We start from the raw sequence: 16,747 nt of genomic DNA on the forward strand, positions 1-16,747 counted from the left end.
GTGGGAGAGTCACTCATAACTTCACGCTAAGAGTCACTATTGTGGTAACTCTTACAAGATCGTAGTTCCGAGAACCACCGTTCCAGGGTGCCCATTAACAGCTCACAAACTAAAAAAGATAGTTTATGTGTGGTCAGCATCTCAAGGAGACTGAGTAATTATTCTTTCCTTCCTTCAGGGGCCACCTAATAATGAGGGGAAATCTGTAGTTGGGAGACCAGGGCCTGTCTGCTTGTTCATCTTTGTGAACCTTAAAGTACTTGCTGTATTCCTGTTCACTGTTCATGTAGCACTCAGCTAAAGACTGTAGACTCCACAGCAGTTCACAAACGTAGCCAAGCAGCAGAATCACCAAGGAAGATCTTTAAAAATAAACTCTCCTGGACAGACTCCTCTCTATATAAATTTTTGCACAGTTCATATTGGGGCCTAGAAATCTCTATTTTTAGTACCTCACCCATCCTCCCTCCAGCTCATGATTCTGAGACCTTTATCTTGTGCCACCTAAACTATTACATGTTCCTTGGCCTGTTCATACTCAAATCCATTCTGTACATTCTTGCCTAACTAGCGTCCTAAATTACAAACCAGCCAAGATTTCCTGAGGACTCTCAAAGGTACCTGACACTGTGCTGAGCCCTTGACATTCATTGTCTTGTTTAATCCTCTCAGCACCGCAAAGAGGTAGACATTGTTATGGTCCCATTTACAGATGGGAAATTTGAGGCTCAGAGCGGTTAGGAGACTTACCCAAGGTCACACAGCTGGTTAGTGTTGTGCCGTATCTGTATCTACTTTAATACCTGACAACAGGAAACTGAGGTATGTCTGATTTCAGAGCTCCAGCTCCTAAGTGCTGCATATTAATGATTACATCATTATGTACACAGTACATTAACACATTATTGACTGGAGGATTTTTGCAGAAACTAACACCTGTAGCCGTAATACATCTCCAGTCAAAAATGTGTTAATACCTACACAATAATCATTACATCCCTCCCCTGGAAATGTTTTAACTCTAAAGTAAAGATAATTGCAAAATCAAAAAAGATGTTGCATTACATGTCTCTTAAATTTAACCTATATCCAGTAGTTGATGACAATTCACTTCAACTTTCATCCAGTTTTTCATACATTTTTTTACAAGATGGTCTGGAGGAGTCCTTTTAGTGTGTTTAATATTATGTGCGTGGGAGTTCCAAAGTAAATGTAGCTGGGCCCTGTGGAGGATCCCTGTGGTCAGCCCAAGGAGAGCCAGATTTGACTGGGAACATGGGTAGTGTTTTCACCCCACTAAGATGGCGTTGGTATCATGGACTGGTTGAGCGACGGTGATATTTCTCTAGAACTGAGATTCGTCACTTTTCAAGAACAACTCTTTGGCTCCACATTGGGCCTATGGCATCGCACTTGGTCTAGAGAGCAATTTCCCCGATGCTCTAAGACAACACCTCAGTTCTTACCGAAGGACACTGGGCCAGCTGGCCCGTTCACCATCCCCTTTGAGACTCCTGGCATTCATGATCACTCCCAGCGGTTTCTCTCAAACAGGGAGAAAAAAGAACAAATCCACCAGCCAGTCCTTGGGGGAAGAGACAAGCTTAGCTCACAACAGGGTCCTCAGGGATCCCTCTCTGTGGGATGGTGGGAACCCAGCCCAGGAAAGCAGAACCAGCAACAGCTCCCATAATCCCCTCTATCAAAGGCAACTGGGAGGTCTCACAGGAGGGGGCCGGCTGCTTGGAGGGCAGCCAAAGCTCTGAGTGGCCATCCCTTGAACCCCCAAGGGCTGCCTCTGTGTGCCCATCACAGCTTGGATGCCCACTCGGACAGAGCCACAAATGTTGGGGGCGCTCAAGTGTCGCCGAGGTTGGCTTAATGCTCATCACCTTCCATGTGGGAGGCTTAATCTGGAACGCCTTTGATGTGGTTAGGGCTCTCCCCGGGAGCACTTGACCACAAGTGGTGTGAGAGACACTGGCTGCCGGCCTTGGCCTTGGCAGGTGTTGACCCTCTTGCTCTTTAGGGGACCTAGACAGTTCCTGTGGCAGCCTTCACCAGCATACTCAGGCCTGAGTCCAGTTCTTACACTGTGGAGAAACTGCCTCATTTGACACTGGCAAACAGGGAGGTTGTTTTATGAGGACATATGAGCTGGGGACTATTTTTTCAAACCAACAAGGTTATTAGGCGGGTGTTTATTGCGTGACTGCAATAGACTTTTTAAAAATATGAAAGGACTATGAGATGGGTCTGAGCTCTCCATTATGTGCTCTTCTAGCTGAGGGCTCCAGACCAATCTACACCATATGGAGTAGCACCAGGATGATGTGATTAGGCACCAGATAAAGGCACTGTATCAGTTAGTTATTGCTGTGTAACAGACGTGTCTCAAAACTCAGTGGCTTAAAACCACAGTCATTTATTTCATTCGCTTATCTGCAAATCGGTTGGGGGTTGGCTGGCTCAGGCCAGGCTCGGCTGGATGGCTGTGCTTTACGCGGTGGGTCTGGTTGGCCTTGGCTCCGCACTCTGGCTTGGGCTCAGGCCTGCTCCATGCAGACCATTGTGGGATCCAGGCTGAAGGATCCACAGCTACCTGGAGGAAGTTCTGCTGATGGTGATGACAGAGGCTCAGGAGAAGAAGCCTGAGCATTCAAGCACATTTCAAGCCTCTGCTTCCATCACATCTGCTAATACCCCACTGGCCGAGGAAAGCCACCTGGCTAATTTCATAGTCAAATTTGGGGATTATATGTGCTCTGCCCAGAAGGAGACCAAAGCAAGTAGTCACATGGACAAGGCTAATACCAGTGGGGCAGGAAGAAAACTTTTCTCCTAGAGAAGGCAGGAGAAGGTGAATCTCTTTGAGTGATACTCTGATATACCCGCCAGGGTCAAGAAAAGGCCAGTGAAGGTTGAGAGGCAGGATGGGGGTGAGAGGAAATGTTTCAGGCATTTTGAGAGAAAGTGAGAATGAGTTCTCAGCTCTTACCCCTTTGCCATAGCTGCCCAAAAAAATCAACCCAAATTCAAGTCCCAATTTTATTTTACCCAGACTGAGAAAACACAAAAGCCACTACTCAGATGGTTTTGAAAACACTTACAAGGTCAGCTCACATCTTGATGTTTGATTCTAGTGCTGGCGCCTGGACTAAGTTGTTCTATATCTCTCAGATGTTCTGAATAGTTACGGAGGGCTTTTTGATGACCAGGCTGGGTAGCATTTTCACACCGAATTCTAACGAGAGATATGTATGCTAAGAGGGAAGCATTATTATTAACATCCCATTTTACAGGTAAGAAAATAGAGGCCACAAGACATTCAGTCAGCTGCTTAAAATCACTCGGGTAGACAGTGGCACAGCTGGATGTAGAATCCAGGCTGCTAGACTCCCGAGCCTGCTCCCTTAATCCTGAACCCCCCTGGATAATGCACGCTGCCCTTTGTTAAGAACTTACATTGTACTCAGTGCTTCTGTCATTTAATTGGGGGGCAGGCAGATAGAAAGCCCTATAATGTAGATACTGTTAATGTGCCCATTTCATAAACATGAAAACTGAGATCTGGGAGGCTAATACATTTGTCGGAGGAAATAAAGCTCTGAAATGATAAAAATTAAACAGCCTGACTCCAAAATTCATCCCCACTGCACCAGCTTCCTCATTTGTAAATGAGGAGCTTGGCCACAGTGATCTTCAGGGCGCCTGTCAACTCTGAGTCTGTTGCTCTGTGTCCCCCAGTTGTTTTTCCTCATTTGGTTCTTGCTCTTAGTAGAACTGGCTGGAATGCGAAGGGGTTTGCGTTGCTTTCTGTAATTCCCCTGGCCAGGTTTCCTGACAGCTGTAGCCTCTCTGACTGGATACTGTGAGCCTTCTAGAGCCTGTGAGGTGTCCTAAGGCAGGTTGAAGTCCTAAAGACACGATCAACTAGAGCACCTCCTAGATGTTTATGAAAATCACAGGTTGCAACCCTAATAACGAGGCTCAGGTTACAAGAACAATTATAGGAAAAAGCCCAGTGTGGGAAATTAAACAGGCGTTGGTTGGCTGAGTCACAGAGAGAAGAAAGTGAATGAATGTGTCACCAGCAACCTCCTGCGAGTGCCTTTTTGATGTCCACCATGCAGTGAACAATTCCTTTTCCCTAACGGTCCGTAGGAACTTGGAGTAAACAGATGGTTAGAGGAAGGCAGCTAGGTGATGGAGATGCAGGAGAACCTCAGAATGGGGAGACAGCCATCATTTCCAATGACAAAAACTCACCGCCTTCCATAATGACAGAGGATGTCTTTAGGCCAAGCTATAAACTCCATTCCAGCAAAGGCAACCCTGTCAAGCCACGTGAGGTGCTGTCATCTTCATGATGTACCCCACGGCGCCCAACCCCAGGCCCACCCCACCCACTGTACCAGCACCACATCCCACCCCGTGCACCCTAATCCCACACCATTCTGTTACTTAGCTCCAACCTTGGGTTTCCCATTTAGATTTTCTTTTTGACCATCTCTATATTTTCTTATGAGTCAACCTCCAATGAAGAATAGAGTCTAAGCTCTCACAGCGGGATAGGATCTTGACAAGTCCAGGCTCCAGTGGATTTCTGGTTTCCGGTCTGGCATGTAAAGAGCTTGGAAGGCGTGGTTTTTGTCCTCGCAACAAGAAAAAGGCTGAACAAATGGAAAATCAGCAACTCTTCTTAGATCCGTCTGAGCATTTTAGGTCACAGGGCAAACCGCTGCCCGCAGATTTAGAGAGATAGACAAACAGATGCAGAGAATCGTGGCCTCCCGGAACAGAGAACTGGGAGAAGAAATTGCTCCTGGAGCCATAAGGGGTTCCATTTGCCCTGGATGTCACTTCCAACAAAAGTGATGAAAAGACAGAAAACACAGTTTGAAGAGACAGATATGGTAGAGATGTTGGAATTATCAGACTGGGAATTTAAATCAACTATGATTAATATGTTAAGGTATCTAATGGCAAAAAAAAAAAAAAAGGAGACAACATATAAGAACAGAAGGGTAATATAAGCTGAGTGATGAAAACTCTAAGAAGGAACCAAAAGGAAATGCTAGAAATCAAATACCCAGGCGTTTGTCTTTAGGACAGAAAATATCAATATATTTGCCTCCCTACCCCTATTATAGAGATAAGTAAATTGAGACCCTACCAGTGGTGTGTCCAAGGTCACATAGCTACTGACAAAATTAGGATTGATGCACAGATCTCCTATATTTGATCTCCTCTGGCCTTCATTCAACAGGCATTTATCGAGTGCTTCTGCACTGGGCAGAGCTAAACGTTGGACTACAACAGTGGCGGGCTTGGTCCCTGCCCTTATAAAACCATGCCAAAGAATGTAAGTCCAGGAGAAGCCACCATGGTTCAATTTCGCTTTCAACTCGAATCTCATCTCCAAATGTGCATACGTCCGTGGAGAAAGTCACAATTCTTTGAATTCATTTCTTCAGTAAATGCTTGTTGGACATGTGCCATGTGACAGGCACTGCCCTAGGTGCTGGGGATACAGCCATCCTCAGACATAGCAGGGAAACAGACACAGATCCCTGCCCTGACGTTCCAGTAGGAGGAGACAAGCAAGAAACCACATACAGAAGTACCAGTCATAATTGTTTCTTGGTAAAGTTCTAACTGTCCACGCTACGTAAATATTCCACCCACCCTCTTCCTGGCGCTTCTAACCTTTCTTTTCTGGGTGGCTGGCAGTTCCTGTGACTAAGCTGGGAAAACCTTAGAGGAACAGATGTGCAGGGAGAACACTAAAGCTGAGATTTGAACACATTTGATTTCCGATTCCTGGAGAGGAGCCATTCCAGTGGAAATGTCAGATAGGCGAATTGGAGCCTCCATCCCTCCACCTCCCAGACAACCCAATTTTTACAAAGCAAACGCCTCATTTATGTAGATAAGATGTAGTTGAGCTTTTCTAGTACATTAAAGGGCCCGAATCACATCCTATCCATGAGTTTGCATGAAACACACTGCGATGGTACAATTGATTCGCTTGTTGTAGAATATCATGCCGTCTGCCTGAAAGGCAGGCCAAAAGATTTTAATGCAGTTGTCTCCAGGCAATTACTAACTTTCCCTCTTAGCAACGGGACCAAGGGACTTTCATTCCCCGAAATGACACTTCTCCCTTGTTAAAGCTGGCAGTTAGTTTTATGAACCACACCAATCTAACACCCAGCTCGCATGAGCCATATACCTTGAATGAATGCAAATCCAGTCTCCGTGGCATGAATGATGACCTTATGCTGAGCATCGCCATGGCAACTAATGACATCATCCCCCAACACCAAACTGCACAAAATCCAGTTCTCCAAGGGTCCTTATTTGCCTCAAGTGGATGTGTTCTTGGCTTAGTCACATACGCATTCGTAAATATCACTCTTGTCAAAGGTTTGCAGTGGATGTTTACTGTCATTTTGGGAGGTATATTCCCTTTGTGGCAAATGTTTGTTTTTTGTTCATGGGGGGGGTGGGGGAAATTCTGATGAAAATTACTGTGTGTATTTGATTAGCAACATTTGTTGATAACATATGGTCTGAGGAGGCTTCCGCAAATAAGAGGCTTTAAATAGTAAACAGAGATGTGACTGAGATGGAGCAGATGCTCGCCAAACACACAGTAGAAGGTTGCTTTGCCCGTAGATTTCTCCCTCCCTCCACCCAAGCACATTCCTGTCCCTTATTTTCTCCCCCAGATCAAAGTATTCACTTGCAAAGCAGTGGCCCTATGGAACAGGTTCGGAGAAATAATGTGCCGTGACTTGCAAAATCACCTACACCCTCCCCCAAATATGAATTATCTGTTACTCTTGTTTATTATTTGATATTAATAATGACGTAGTGTGACTGAATGAGTCAGCCAGCTCAAGTGGATCCGGAAGCAGCATTTGGGCACCACGTGTCTGAAATGCTGTGATACACAATCCCCAGTTTTCCAGTCCACCAAGAGTGCTAGCAAGAGCTCCAGGAAGAATTTAGAGCAGCACATTGAATCGCCACGGGGTGAGCTCTCCTTGTAAGTGCCTGTTTACAGTTTATCTTTGTGGCTGCGCTCTGGTGAGCATACGTACTTCTCATCTGCTAATGAAAATAAAAGTACTCCCATGAGCCGGCGATTTAACTGTGTATATAGCAGGGCTCAGCAGACATTTTCAGTAAAGGACCAGAAAGTAAATAATTGAGGCTTGTTGGCCACAAGGTCTCTGTCGTAACTACTCACCTCTGCTTTTGAAGTGCAAAAGGCGATTTGTATCAATAAATAGATGGGCGTAGCTGTGTCCTAATAAAACTTTATTGTTGGGCATTGAAATTTGAATTTTGTGTAATTTTCATGTGTCCCAAAATATTACTCTTCTCTTAATTATTTTCAGCCACTTAAAAATGTAAAAAAGCCATTCTCAGTTCATCAGCCATACATAAGCAAGTAGTCAGCCACACCTGACTCATAGACCTTAGTTTAGCAACCCCTGGTCTGTAATCCTAAAATGAAAGACTTGCTTTCTTTGGTGCTTTCCACGTGCTGGGTATTGTGTTGAACACTGTATATGCAATAGTTTATCTCCCACTTCTCCTTCCATCGACTCTCTGGGGTCAGTACTATTCTTATCCCGTTACAGTCGTGAAAGCCAAGGCTTCAGCTCACACCTAACAACCGTTATCATTTCTGGACGTGACATCACCCTAAGTAGAATATCCCATCCATAAGGGCAGCGCTGATATCTCATGCACCTTTGGGTCCACAGCAGCACCTAACACAGTGATTTGCACGTCGTAGACATTCAGGAAGTGTTTTCTAAATGCAGGGCATATTAGAGGTCTGAGCCCTCAGCAGTGGAAGTCAGAGCATCATCCAACACCATGTGCACATGTAGGTTCGTCAGCTGGACTGTTCTCTTTGTTCTCCAGCCTCTTGCAAAAGGTATTTGATTTGGAATGAGCACACATGTGTCAGTACATGTTCCTTCATTTTTGGAGGTGCCACTGTGGGTGACTGCATTTCCATAGTCTGTGCCTGTGTTGCTTCTGGTTGAAAAGACCAAAAATAATAACAGTAGTTCATTTTGTAACTTCCAACATTATACTGTTGGCATCCACATTTCTTCCAGCTCTTGGCCTCATGAGCTAACCACTCCTTGACCTTCAGAGACCTACGCCCTGCTCCTCAGAATGCCGTCCTTGCTGCTATGTCGTCTGGGTCCCCCCTTCATTCTGCCAGCCACTCTGTACACTTCAGAGAGTTGGTGTGCTCTGACAAAACATCTGATCCTCAAGGAGATAAACCCTCACTTTGGCTTAAAGGGGGCAGTCACACTCTTGGATACTTCCTGTGTGGCATCTCTCCACAATCCCCTGAATCTGGTGACATGAGTATTCTCATTCCTAGTCATTAAACGAATATTTATTGTGTGCCGCCCTGTGCTTGGTACAGTAGATTTAACACACACACACACACACACACACACACACACACACACACACACTATGCTCCTTGCCCCAGGGTATTAACCATCTAGAGAGAGAGCCAGATACACACACAGATAATTGTCACACTCTAATACTGTGTTATGAGTTACAGAGAAGCAGTAAGGCTCTCTGGTTTAATGCATGGGCTTTCAGGTCAGAAACTCTGAGTTTGAAGCCCAGCTCTGTGATAGTCTGAAACCCTGGCCCAGTTACTTAACCTCTCCAAGTCCTAGTTTCTCCATTGATGAAGTGGGGATAATCAGGATATATCTTGCAGAACTGTCAGAAGGATTAAATGAGATAACCCCTGAAAAGCCCTCAGCCCAGGGCCTGGCAAACCATAAGCACTGGATAATTGGTGACTATTTTTAGTGCTTTTGTGAGCTAGCTGTACGGTGTGAGTGTAGTAGCAGATATGATAAGATCAGGGGGGGTGAGACACCTCACCCACTTGACTTTAGGTACTTTATGTTCAGAGAGAAGTTAGTTAACCTTCCCAGCTGCTCCTTGCCATAAAATACTATCAACCTCCGGTCTTTTCAAATCAAAGCAGAATTTTATTTCCGTCCTGGGAAACTTTTAAAGGAGATATTCATTTAAATAGCCACAGCCAGTGCTCAGCAAAGGGAAAGAAATGAGCAGAGAAGAAGGCAACAGTGAGAAATAGATTCGTTTATCATTACGTGGCTCCCCCAAAAGGCCAAGGTTCCACCACGGACTGATTTGTCTGCAGGTTACGTAGCACTCTGTGAAGTATATTGAGCGTGTGAAATAAATCTAGAGCAGCCCAGAGTCCCATCCGTTTTGAAACAGAACTTTCCAGTTGAGTTCCAGAGGTAATTGATATTAACTGGATCCAGACACAGAGGAGCAAGTTGTGGCATTTGGGAGCAAAGGCAACATGGCGGCATGGCTAAGGGTTTGGGTTGTGGAGTCAGATTGCCGTTTGCTCCCTGTGACCTTGGACACATGACTAGCCTGCTCTCTGAGCCTCAGTTTCCTCATCTGTAACTATGGGGGTGATAGTTACAAGCATTTCACAGGATGGCCAAGAGGGCTTAAAAGGACAAAATACACATATGACCATCGAACGTTTTGGAGATGGGAATGTGTGACTGCCACATAGGAAGCTCTGAAGAAATATTAGCTGTTTTTGTTATAGTCAGGTCTTTCCATGGCTGGAAAAAGACAAAAAGTGGACATTTTCATGATTTTTTTTCCCAAAGGGTACAGGGGCAGGGCAAGTGCTGATAACTGTATCTCTTTGGGGCCCCCATGAATAGGAAGCATTGACCAAAAGAAGGCAGGAGTGGTTTTCACAGAGTCCTGTGACTGTAGCGACCTCCCCGGCATGTCCCATCCTCTGGCCATGCTAAACAGACTGGGTGGCCTCGGGCTCAGAGCCCGATTCACGAGCTTGTGACCGCCGGGGCCGCGCAGGTCCCACACTCAGACCATTTGGTTTCATGCTCCACATTGCCGTCTTGACATTCTTAATCATTTGATCTTTGAGCTCGAGTCAGTTAAGTGGGGTCTCATGGAATAATGAGCATGTGTTTGAGCAGAGGAAATCCTCAGAGGAAGGAAAACACTGTATTTTAGTACCTTTAATGGCACTTTTTGAACAAGGAGCCCACATTTTCGTTTTGCACTGGGCCCTGAGAATGACATAGCTGGTCCTGATTAGACTTTCTTTTTTTTGCCTGCTCCACTGGGCCAGGTAGCCATTTTGAAATCTGGTGGATAAATTGGGATTCAGTAACGACCTAGCAACTTGAGGTGAGCCAAGGGTCATGGTAGGAAGCCAAGAGCACAGCTGCAGGCCTGGTGGAAAGGAAAAGCAAATCACTGTCCAAATGCACAGGGGTTGTCAGGGCAGCCTCCAGTGGCTTCAACTCCATCCAGCTGATGGGGTCTCAGAGACCTCGCCCTGCCCCACGGTCTGAGTCACGGTGAACGCATTATGAGCTGAGCATCCTTGGGTAGCAGCAGGGGTTCAGGCAGACTGGGTTCGTGCCCACTGAACAGGCCAGAAAATCCCTATAAACCAGTTTCAAGGACAGTGTCACAGGGATCCAGTGTGGGGAATTCCCAGGGACCTGCAATTAAGGCCTCTTTATGGCTTAGTGTTAGAGCGTCTCATTCCAGAACTCTCTTTGTTTCCGGCAGGAATCTTCCTTATCTCCATGACCAAGCATGATAAATGCCCAAAGAGATTCACAGCACAATTAACCCTAAACAGTAAAGTAATGATCATGTTTTTTGCCAGAATTGTTGATCATTGGTCATGCGTGTTATTGATAATCATGACAGTAATGGCAGCAAGAGCTATAAACTGGGAATTAAGAGATTTGTGTTCCAGCCCAGCTTGATCACAGTTCACTGGAATAAAATGGACAAGGTCTTGAGGTTCTCTCTCAGTTTTCTCATCTGTGAAATGGGTACAATATGAACTGTTTTGCCTCTTACCCTGTGTAATAGGAAGGGTAATGTCCATCTTGCTTGCCCAGCGAAGGGTCAGGTACTCAGTAGGTGCTTAATAAATATATGTTGAATGGATAACACAAAATATAAGTGATTATGACTGTTACTAAAATACATCTTGTGTATCCTCATTTGGGGAAGGGAAGGTAGCCAAAATCTGGGGGACTCTTATGCTGTTCCAAGCTTGCTGCTATTTACTCTTTATAACTATTCTGTAAAATGATATTATTTTATAGCTCAGGAACCTGAGGTTCAGGGATGTTAATTAACTTGCCCCAAGTCCTGCAGTTTGTAAGTGACTCATCAGGATTTGAACTAAGAATGCTGGGTTCAAAACCTTATGCCTTGTCACATTGCCTTTGTTAGGACAAAGGTTCCCCTATCTTAGGAGTTTGCTGCTGTGGCTGATGTCCAAAATTAGGAGTTTCCATCTGTACATCTCACCTTTTGCTGTTGTGTTTGAAACCTGTTGCTTCTTGCCCTGTCTCATGTCCTCTTCGTGTCCTCTTCCTTTCTCGCTTGCGACTGTTGTGCTTTCTCAGTGGTTCTTGCACACTTGGATCCCCATGGAGCTGGGCACCCCCTTATCTCCTTCTAGTGCTGTCTTACCAACAGTCTAGAGTCCTCAGGTCTTTGAGTTTAGTTAATGGGATTTATTCGATTGAGTGCAACCTTGACACTAGAAGTCAGGCTTCCATCATTTACAAAAGAAGAAATACAAACAGCCAATGAACACAGTAAAATAGTCAAGCCTGCTATTAATCAAGGAGAGGCCCATGATTAAACTGGCCAGAAGAAAAAGTGAATAGGGACACCCAGAGTGGGCAAGAAGCCATGTGATTTGCGCTTTTTCCCAGATGGTAGGAGGATAGTCACCAACTGTGTGGAAAGCATTTTGGGAATAGGTGTCCCAAGCCTTGAAAGTTTTCACTGATGAGCACAGTTCCTGCAGCACTGTAGGAGCACCATCATGTTTGTTGATAAATGAACGAAGAAACGATCTCCATCTAACTCTCCACCTCTCAAGGAAATAAACAGAGATGAAATTAAAAAGTAATGTCCAGCCCAATCTCAATAATAGAACAATGGTTAAATAAATTATGATGCATCCATCCGGTGTAACATTGTAGTCATTAAAAATAATATCAAATGAGTAACTTAGAATACGGAAATTGGCCATTACGTAGGCAAAATGAAAAAAAAAACATTTCTATACAAAATTATATCTATTCCTGTTTCCTAGTTCTGTAAAAGAATATATGTTTGCACAATTTATTTATTCAACAAATATTTATTAAGTGTCTTCTGTGTGCTAAGTACTGTGGTAATGCAAGATAAACAAAACACACAGTCCATGCCCTTATGGAGCTTACAGAATATTAGAGGATTTAGCTGTTAAACAATCACGTAAGTAAATCAATCATTACAAATCCAATGATTGCTAGGACGTGAAATTAAACAGTATGTTCAAGAGAGTTTAACACTGGAACAAAATTGAGACTGGGAGATCAAGGGACATGTTCTCAGCTCTGGCTGAGCCCCAGAGAGGTAGCGGATGAAGAGAAGGGTGGGGAGAAGCATTGCCAACAGAAGGAACCATGCATGCAACAGCCCTGAGGTAGCACAATCAGGAGGCCCATGACACTCGAGCGGATGAGTGGGACACCATACCAAGGGGTCTGGATTGTGCGCAGTGCAACGGAGCAGGTACCGTGGAAGGGTTTAGGGCAGGGGCTCAATGCAATCCAGTTGATGCTTCCTGAAGATCATGCTGATTTCAGATACAGAGTGGATGGAGATGGCTCTGTAAGAATCATGATGAAAAGATCACATCTGAGGGGCCCATCAGGGGCTCATGTCAGCTCAGACTGGCACTCGACCCAGATGCTAGGTAGGCCAGGCTCTCCTCTTGGGAGATCTACTGTGATTCCCAGAGACCAGTGAGTGGGGAAGGGCGTTTCCCACATCCCATCCTTTGACCTTCGTTCCTCTTTAACAGGGCTAAACTAAGCTTCATCCATTGCTCTATTCAACGTAACTTTGAATGCCAGTGGAAATGGGGCTCCCTCCCTTCCCACTGCTGTTGAGGTCACACTGTAAGGTCAGGTGTTAGCTCCTGCCAAATGAAGCTCCATCTCAAAATCTAGAACAGCGGTCTCCAAGAACTAGGGATTCTTGGAAAGGCTACAAGGAAATATTAGTGGTTACCCTGGAATAGTTTGTAGGGATAGCAAATGCATGGGGCAAATTTCTCACCAACTCGATTTCATGCTAATTCCAAGTGATTCCTTCTAGTGCTCTGTGAAGACCCCTGGCAACTTTCTGAGCATCTGTCTTGCATTTGCCTAACAAGATAATTAACACTTTTTGTCATTCTGGCAGCTTGGGAGGGGAGGGGGATGTGACAGCCAGCATGCCTTGCTGCCTCAATGCCTCGATGCCTCGGGTTAACCCTGCGTTCACCCGACCCACGGAGAAGGCGGGGCTGAGTTTAGCGTGTCAAGGCGGAGGTCTCCGCACTGACCTCTCTGATTCTGTCTGCAGCTGGGGCACCCAGGGTGACTTCTCTACGACCCACGCACTGCCCGCTGTGAAGGTGAAGCTGTTCACAGAGAGCACAGGAGTCCTGGCCTTGGAGGACAAGGAACTGGGCCGGGTAAGTGATCCCCATCACAAGGATTCTCCATCATCACAAGAAGCTGTGGAGGGCCCGAGTCCCCGGGTCCCGAGAGGCAGTATTGCCAATTTCTGATAAGCCCAGCTTCGAGGTTTGACTCCCTGGCTGTACTCTTTTTTTTTTTTTTTTTTTTCCTGCGGTACGCGGGCCTCTCACTGTTGTGGCCTCTCCCGTTGCGGAGCACAGGCTCCCCGGACGCGCGGGCTCAGCGGCCACGGCTCACGGGCCCAGCCGCTCCGCGGCCTGTGGGATCTTCCCGGACCGGGGCACGAACCCGCGTCCCCTGCATCGGCAGGCGGACTCTCAACCACTGCGCCACCAGGGAAGCCCCCTGGCTCTACTCTTCATTGATTGTGTGACCTTGGGCAAGACCCCCAACCTCGCCAAGCCTCAGTTTCCCCTCTTTAAATCTGTGTGCATTGCAGAAGGTAGGTCAGGAGTTCTCGACGCCATGAGCCGCAGACACCCTTGAGAGCAAGGATGTGCAATACCCTTTCTATCGTGAAGCAGAAGTATTATACAGTTTAACAAACCGACACCCTAACAATTTTAAAATCAGCACAGTGACATACTATAAAAGATACATAAAAGGGAAATTATAATAATTTCAAAATGTAAAGATTCAATCACAGCTGTACTGAAGACCCAAGGAAGGAGTCTTTACTTTTCCCATATGGAGAATCACTGTGCAGGTGACAAAGTCCCCTGCAGAGGATGGGGGCTCAAAAACCCAAGTATCAGTAGTTTACTGAAACAGTAAACCAATCTTGGTGACAAAGTTTCCTTGATTTCCCTGGAAAAGTGCCAAACACGCTTATCGTGTATGTGTCAAAAAGATTTAGGAGCTAGACTCAGTTAATCACCAGCAGTTTTTTCTACCTCTGTTCATATCTTGTGGGAGTATTCAAAAATCAGGTGGGTTGTACGATTCCTCATCGTTGAGGAGTAGCTCGCTCACTGTAGGATGATTAGTATCCCTGGGCCCCGCCCATTCAATACCAGCGGAGCCCAGCACCAATTATTTTGTCAACCAAAAATATCCCCCAAACTTCTGAAACATCTCAAGGGGTGGTACCAATCCCTTTGAGTACCACTGAGATAATAATTTTTTTTAAAATACTTATTTATTTATTTGGCTGTGCTGGGTCGTAGTTGCGACACACGGGCTCTTTTAGTTGCAGCATGCAGACCCCTAGTTGTGGCATGCATGCGGGATCTAGTTCCCCGACCAGGGATCGAACCCAGGCCCCCTGCCTTGGGAGGGCAGAATCTTAACCACTGGATCACGAGGGAAGGCCCAAAATTTTCTAGTGGTCTGTTTTTTTGGGGGGGCCACACTGTGCGGCATATGGGATCTTAGATCTTAGTTCCCCGACCGGGGTTTGAACCCGCGCCCCCTGCATTGGAAGCACGGAGTCTTAACCACTGGGCCGCCAGGGAAGTCCCCAATAATTCTTATCTGAATAATTTCCTTTATAATATCTTCTTACATCTCAGCTTTTGACTCTGTACCAAACAGATTTTCAGGACACAAGTTGGATTTGTTCCTTGCTAGCTTAAAATGCTTCGATGACTCCATTACCGCTTATAGTAAAACCTGAACTCTGTAGCACAGCCCACAGACTCTCGGGTGATCTGGCTCCTGCCCAGCTCGCCAGCCTCATTTGCTGTCGCCTTTCCCCTCATCCAGTATGCACCAGCATCGCTGGCCAAATTTTAGTCCCTCAAATAAACCGAATTCTTTTTCATCTCAGTAGTTGTGGCTTCGTCTCTGCCTGGAGCACCCTCCCCACTGCCCAACTCTTCCAAAGGCTACTTGCTTCTCTATATAAATGCCACCTCCTCCTCGGAGAGCCCTTTGCTGACTGCCCATCCGCCTTCGTTTACTACCTCAGCTCCTCCCCATTCACATCCTCCACCAAACCTATCACCAATGAGACAGAGAGAATTTACAGAAATTTTGAGTTCTGTCTCCCCCACTGGACTGGAAAACTCCATGGGAGAGAAACCTATTTTTTTCCTTTTTTAAAATTAAAGTGTAGTCAATTTACAATATGTTACTGGTTTCAGGTATGCCATGTTGTGATTCAATATTTTTATAGATTATACTCTGTTGACAGTTATTATAAAATATTGGCTGTATTCCTAATGTTACACAATATATCCTTGTATCTTATTTTATACATAGTGGTTTGTACCTCTTAATGCCCTACCCCCTTTTTGCCCCTGCCACCGTTCCTCTTCCCATTGCAAGGGAGATACCATGACCGTGAAACTTAAAATTATTTTGTTCACCACCCTATTCCTATACCCAGAGCCCAGCACATAGACTTAATAAATTTCATTTCTACTGGTTGAATGCATAATCCCTTCTGAAAGCTGTGTGACATTAGCCAATACATTTAACCTCTCTGAGCCTCTGATACAGCATCTGTAGAAAAATGACAGAATATCCCAAAGCAAGCACACAGGTACACACACCTAAGAACACCAGCAAGAACACATTAACCAACTTTCTTTTGTTTTTAATTAATTTATTTGTTTATTTTTGGCTGCGTTGGGTCTTCATTGCTGCGCACAGGCTTTCTCTACTTGTGGCGAGCGGGGACTACTCTTCGTTGCGGTGTGCGGGCTTCTCATTGCGGTGGCTTCTCTTGTTGCGGAGCACGGGCTTCAGTAGTTGTGGCAGGTGGGCTCAGTAGTTGTAGCTCACGGGCTGCAGAGCGCAGACTCAGTAGTTGTGGCACACGGGCTGAGTTGCTCCGCGGCATGTGGGATCTTCCTGGACCAGGGCTCGAACCCGTGTCCCCTGTGTTGGCCGGCAGATTCTTAACCAATGAGCCTACAGGGAACTCCCCTTCCTTTGTTTTCTCAATTCCTTAATCTGGCTTTCATCTATAGAACTGACCTGGAATCATATTACTAGGACCTAGACCGCAGATGGAAGTAAAACAAAAGGTAAACAAGGCCGATAGCAAAAAGAGTGCCCCCCACAAAAAAAGGAGGGAATGAAAGAAAAAAAAAAAGAGCTTTACCCATTTTCTTTGAGAAATGACAAATGCTCACTTCTGTCCTTAGGGAAAG

At 45.6% G+C, this 16,747-nt stretch overlaps 1 protein-coding gene across 6 annotated transcripts in view; it reads left to right on the forward strand.

Annotated features, from left to right (window-relative positions):
- CADPS (calcium dependent secretion activator) overlaps nucleotides 1–16,747 on the forward strand; it is a 475,342-nt gene that overhangs the window by 263,672 nt on the left and 194,923 nt on the right. For all 6 annotated transcript variants that reach the window (XM_007454769.1, XM_007454764.1, XM_007454767.1 and 3 more), the window contains one exon: nucleotides 13,531–13,642. In XM_007454769.1, the coding sequence (XP_007454831.1) occupies nucleotides 13,531–13,642 (112 nt within the window). The remainder of the gene's footprint in view (nucleotides 1–13,530; nucleotides 13,643–16,747) is intronic.

The sequence above is a fragment of the Lipotes vexillifer genome, unplaced genomic scaffold (genome assembly GCF_000442215.2).
Source record: "Lipotes vexillifer unplaced genomic scaffold, Lipotes_vexillifer_v1.1 scaffold8, whole genome shotgun sequence".
NCBI classification, from domain to species: domain Eukaryota; kingdom Metazoa; phylum Chordata; class Mammalia; order Artiodactyla; family Lipotidae; genus Lipotes; species Lipotes vexillifer.